This window comes from Mandrillus leucophaeus, unplaced genomic scaffold (genome assembly GCF_000951045.1).
Source record: "Mandrillus leucophaeus isolate KB7577 unplaced genomic scaffold, Mleu.le_1.0 Scaffold646, whole genome shotgun sequence".
NCBI lineage: Eukaryota > Metazoa > Chordata > Mammalia > Primates > Cercopithecidae > Mandrillus > Mandrillus leucophaeus.
Genome location: NW_012106986.1, coordinates 830,222 through 835,380, shown reverse-complemented (window position 1 = coordinate 835,380; position 5,159 = coordinate 830,222). Strand labels below are relative to the sequence as shown.

General features: G+C 37.3%; 1 protein-coding gene across 1 annotated transcript in view; it reads left to right on the top strand.

Moving 5' to 3' along the window:
• Positions 1 to 5,159, top strand: part of CLASP2 (cytoplasmic linker associated protein 2) — an 89,713-nt gene that overhangs the window by 73,550 nt on the left and 11,004 nt on the right. The window contains exon 17 of the mRNA XM_012001019.1: positions 1,030 to 1,236. Within this exon, the coding sequence (XP_011856409.1) occupies positions 1,030 to 1,236 (207 nt within the window). The remainder of the gene's footprint in view (positions 1 to 1,029; positions 1,237 to 5,159) is intronic.

The following is a 5,159-nucleotide window of genomic DNA, read 5'->3' as shown; positions in this document are numbered from 1 at the left end:
GCCACCGCGCCTGGCCTTTTTTTTTTTTTTTTTTTTTAAGTGTATTTCCCACTGTACCTTTCTAAGCATTTTTCACCTATTGAGATCATAAGTGAGACACTGCCAAAGTAGCATCAAAAGTAGTTATTTTTACATGATCTTAAGACTGTCTTTAGAGATTACAGACTCTAATAAGAAGATAGCCATTTCTTGTCATCATCATGAAACCAGTGTTTTACCCTCCCCAAAGCTCAATACAGAAGAAAGAAAATCATTATGAAAACAAGGAGGAATAGTATGTTAACTTTTGACAACACATTAATCATATGATTTTTATTTTATTTATGTGATACAAAGGGCTCAAGCACTCCTAGAGATGAGAGTACTAATAATGAGCAGGGCTTCAGCGTGGCTTATGCAGGGGACTCCAGTCACATTGTAGTCTTAAGTAAATAGAGCCTCTTCACCCTAATACAGCTAGACCACAATTTGATTTAAAAACTACTTTAAGGCTGCGCGCGGCAACTCACACTTGTAATCCCAGCACTTTGGGAGGCCGAGGCAGGAGGATTGCTGGAGCTCTGGAGTTTAACATCACCCTGGGCAACATAGCAAGACCTCATCTCTACTTAAAAAAAAAAAAAAAAGTTCCAACTACTCAGAAGGCTGAGGTGGGAGTCTCACTTGAGCCTGGGAGTTTGAGGCTGCAGTGATTGATGATCAAGCCACTGCACTCCTGCCTGGGTGACAGAGCAAGACCGTGTCTCAAAAAAAAAAAAAAAACTACTTTAGCCAACAGCAAAAAAGAACACAAGAAGGGAAAGTAGTGTAATAAAGCCCATTTATCCATCATCTAGCTTCAGCTGTTACTGACATTTTGCCAGTCCTTTGTATCTGTAATCTGCACCCTCACTTTTCATGTTTGTTTACTGTAGCATTTTCAAAGCAAATTCCAAATATTATATTAAATACTTAATGAAGTTTATACTTCCAGGACATAGTATAATATTTTAAAAATACTTTCTGGCTTACTTTCCTGTTTTTTTTTAGGTGGTGAGATCTGCCGAGGAAGCAGCATCAGTGTTGGCCACTTCAATTAGTCCAGAGCAGTGCATCAAAGTGCTTTGTCCTATCATCCAAACTGCAGACTATCCAATTAATCTGGCTGCAATCAAAATGCAAACAAAAGTGATAGAAAGAGTGTCCAAGGAAACCCTTAACCTCCTTTTGCCAGAGATTATGCCAGGTCTGATACAGGTAAGCAACAAAGCTTTGAGAGGAATGAGCCATGATACATTTGGGGTTCAGTTATTTTAGGTACTTTCCAGGCATTATTACTGGCATGATCAAGCCTTCCTCCTGTTTGTCTGCAATATTCAGGACAAAGACTTTTTCATAACTAGCCAGGGAGTTATAGATGTGGGTGTGGTAAAATTTACATAACATATAATTAACCATTTTTAAGTGTACAATTTAGGGGCATTAAATACATTCACAATGTTATGCAACCATCACTACTGTCCACATACAGAAATTTTTCATCATCCCAAACCGAAACTCTGTAACCATTAAGCAATAACCCCATTCCTTTCTCCCTCCATTCCCCCCCAGCACCTGGTAACCTCTATTCTATTTTCTGCTAGATTCCTTATAAGTGTAATAATACAATATTTGTCCTTTTAAGTCTGGCTTATTTTACTTAGCATAATGTTTTCAGGGTTCATCCATGTTGTAGCTTGTATTAGAATTTCATTCCTTTTTATGAATGAATAATATGTCATTTATGTATATGCCACAAATTGTTAATCTGTTCATCTATTGATAAATATTTGGATTATTTCCTTTTTATTGACAAATATTATAATGAATTTCCTTGTAATATCTTCATGCACTTACATATATACATCTAGAAACAGAATTTCTAGGTGTTACCAGATTTCACTCCAAAGTGGTTATACTAATTTACAGTCATTGATGTAATGTGTTTCTCTTTAGCTACATAAACCCAATCATAGAAACATTTTAACAAAAATGAGATGTGTTTTATAACATGCTTTAACTTAGCCATACATTGTGAACTCTTTCCATCCAATAAATAATATTTTGCAATGTGATTTTAATGGCTAATATTACATAGTATATATATTAAGAACCCTCCTAAAGAGAACTAATCATTATACATCTATAGTATTGTATTTTAAATTCTATTCTAAGCTTAATATTACTAAATTAGGAGGTCCTAACATAAGATCCAAATCTCTTTGTCTATGCCTTAATACTAAGAACAGAGTATAGGCTGGGCACAGTGGCTCACACCTGTAATCCCAGCACTTTGGGAGGCCAAGGCGGTGGATCACCTGAGGTCAGGAGTTCAAGACCAGCCTGACCAACATGGAGAAACCCTGTCTCTACTAAATATACAAAATTAGCCAGGTGTGTTGGCACATGCCTGTAATCCCAGCTACTCGGGAGACTGAGGCAGGAGAATCGCTTGAACCCAAGAGGTGGAGGTTGCAGTGAGCCAAGATCGTGCCACTGCACTCCAGCCTGGGCAACAGAGCAAGACTCTGTCTCAAACAACAAAAAAAAAAAGATTTATAATATGTATAATATGTATATGTCATATATATAATGGGTACTGAATCCATATTTGCTGGATAAGTAACTTAAAGAGTGTTAGGATACTAGCAAAGAGCCATTATGGCTTTAAGTTCTTACAAATTTATTTCCTCTGATGATAGGTTGGTGCAGGATTTTATTGCATACGTGATTATTGGGAAAAGGCATCTTACCTATCAGAAAAGCAAAAGAACGCTAATGAACATAAATATTAGCATTTTAACTCTTTGCTATAGACTATTAAAATTAAGATGTGTAGGTATTAGGACCAGAGCAATGAAAAGCAAGAAGGCAATGGCACTGTGCTTTTTGAATGCCTTCAGATTTTCTCACCAGAAAATTATCTCACTGAGCAACTAGAATTGCATACAAAAAAACATGAAAAACATCAACAAAATTAGGAAAAGGTATCCCAGTGAACCCCTAAATATGAGCAGATAAGGCCAAACCACCACTAGCAGCAAGTTCCCTGCAAATATCAGTGGTATGGAAAAGTGTGAAGGAAAGTCAAAAGTTACTTTTAAGACCCTGGGGCCAGAGAATCACCCAAGTTCTCACCCCTAAAAGAGATGTCTCCATTCAGAGTGAAAGGCTAAGTAGACGTAACTGATAAAAATTTGGAGGTAAAAGCAAAGATACTGCGGGAAGCCCAAATCATGCTGGGTTGGCATGGATCCTCAGGGCTCTTAGAAATACCTTGCAAAAGCTCCCTTCTGGAAAGAGCTTATTTAGCAAAAAATTCATTGACTAGAGTCTAAACTGAGCATCTACACAACCATAAAAAAGAACAAAACCATGTCCTTTGCAGCAACATGGATGCATCTGGAGGCCGTTATCCTAAGTGAATTAACACAGAAACAGAAAACCAAATACCACATATTCTTGCTTATAAGTGAGAGCTAAACATATTGGGTACACATGGACATGAAAAATGGGAACAGTAGACAACTGGAAACTCCAAAAGCGGTTGGGAGAAAAGGGTAGGGTTGAAAAACTACCCATTGGATATTGTGTTCACTGTTTGGGTAGGGGATCAGTAGAAGCCCAAACCCTCAGCATCACACACAGTATACTTACATAATAAACCTACACATGTACCCTCTGAATCTAAAATAAAATAAACTGAGCATTGTAGCAATATTGTGACAGAGGTGGCTACCCAAAGGCCGTATTTTTTTTAAAAAGGGTAACAAGAAGAAAGAATCCTGCAGCTGTAAAGCTAGAAAGACTTTCATGGCGCAACCCACTCCCCCACACAGAAACTTCATTTTAAAATATAGAATACAGAAAAGTGTCTCGCTTACACATGAGCAGTGGAAAAGGGTTGTGGAGGTCAAACCCCAAGATATTGCCTATTCTTCAAAAAAGAGGAAAAAAATAGTGGCGTGAGGGATACCTACAGTGAAGGTACACTAGACACATGGACACAAAGCAAATGAAAACTTAAACCCAAACTTAAGAAAACGAGGTAAAAAAAAATGTAAGAAAACTATAGAAACTAATAAAAAGCATGAATCAGATTTTTTAAAGCTTGTAAAGGGGGAATTAGACAATAGATCTATTCAAAACAGAGCAGCCAGCTCAATAAATAGTATTTTACTACCAGTCTTTAGTGGAATATACCCTAAAGATGAAAGAAACTGCAAAGAAATCTTGAACTGCATTCAATATATTCATAGGAAAGATGCTGGTATGGTTATTTTTGAATAGTAATAACATTGATACACATATCGATAGATAAGATAGATTAGGACAAAGCAAATAATGATGCCATAAAATGAAGTAAATCTTAAAATCTTAACTTTGAATTGGATATGTCAAAATGAAAAGATGGTTTAATTTCGTATTTCAAAAAATGTTTCCTACTAGCCTCTGGGTCAGTATCAACTCAGAAATACTGAGCATCCCTACCACCCAGATTGTGGTCTTCAGATACCATTTTCCACCCAAAAGAGTCAGGTGTCTTTGGGAAAATGTGAGTCCAGGTTTGGAGCAGATAACGTATAAAATGAGCCTGGGAATTCTTGTCTGAAAGCAAGAAAACTGTTCATATTTGAGGGTCAAAAAGAATAATGCTACAATGAATTAAAATACATCAAATTTTAAAGTGAAATTCATGAGTTTATATTGATACTTTAAAAACTGGCCAACTTTCAAGATTATTGGGTTATTCCCAAAATTGGTTAATAAAGAGAAAAAATCAAAGCACATAGACTACCTATCCTATTTTCAGGACAACCAAATATTTGATGAGATGAAGTACTTTTAGAAGGATTCCAGTTAGTAAATTTAGAAAAAAATTATTGACTTACAAAATTATTCTTGATCAGGTGTGATGGCTCATGCCTGTAATCCCAGCACTTTGGGAGGCCAAGGAGGGCAGGTCACTTGAGGTCAGAAGGTCGAGACCAGCCTGGCCAACATGGTGAAACCCCGTCTCTACTAAAAATACAAAAGTTAGCTGGGCTGGTGGCAGGCACCTGTAGTTCCAGCTACTCGGGAGGCTGGGGCGGGAGAATGGCTTGAACCCGGGAGGTGGAGGGGGGTGTGTGTGTGTGTGT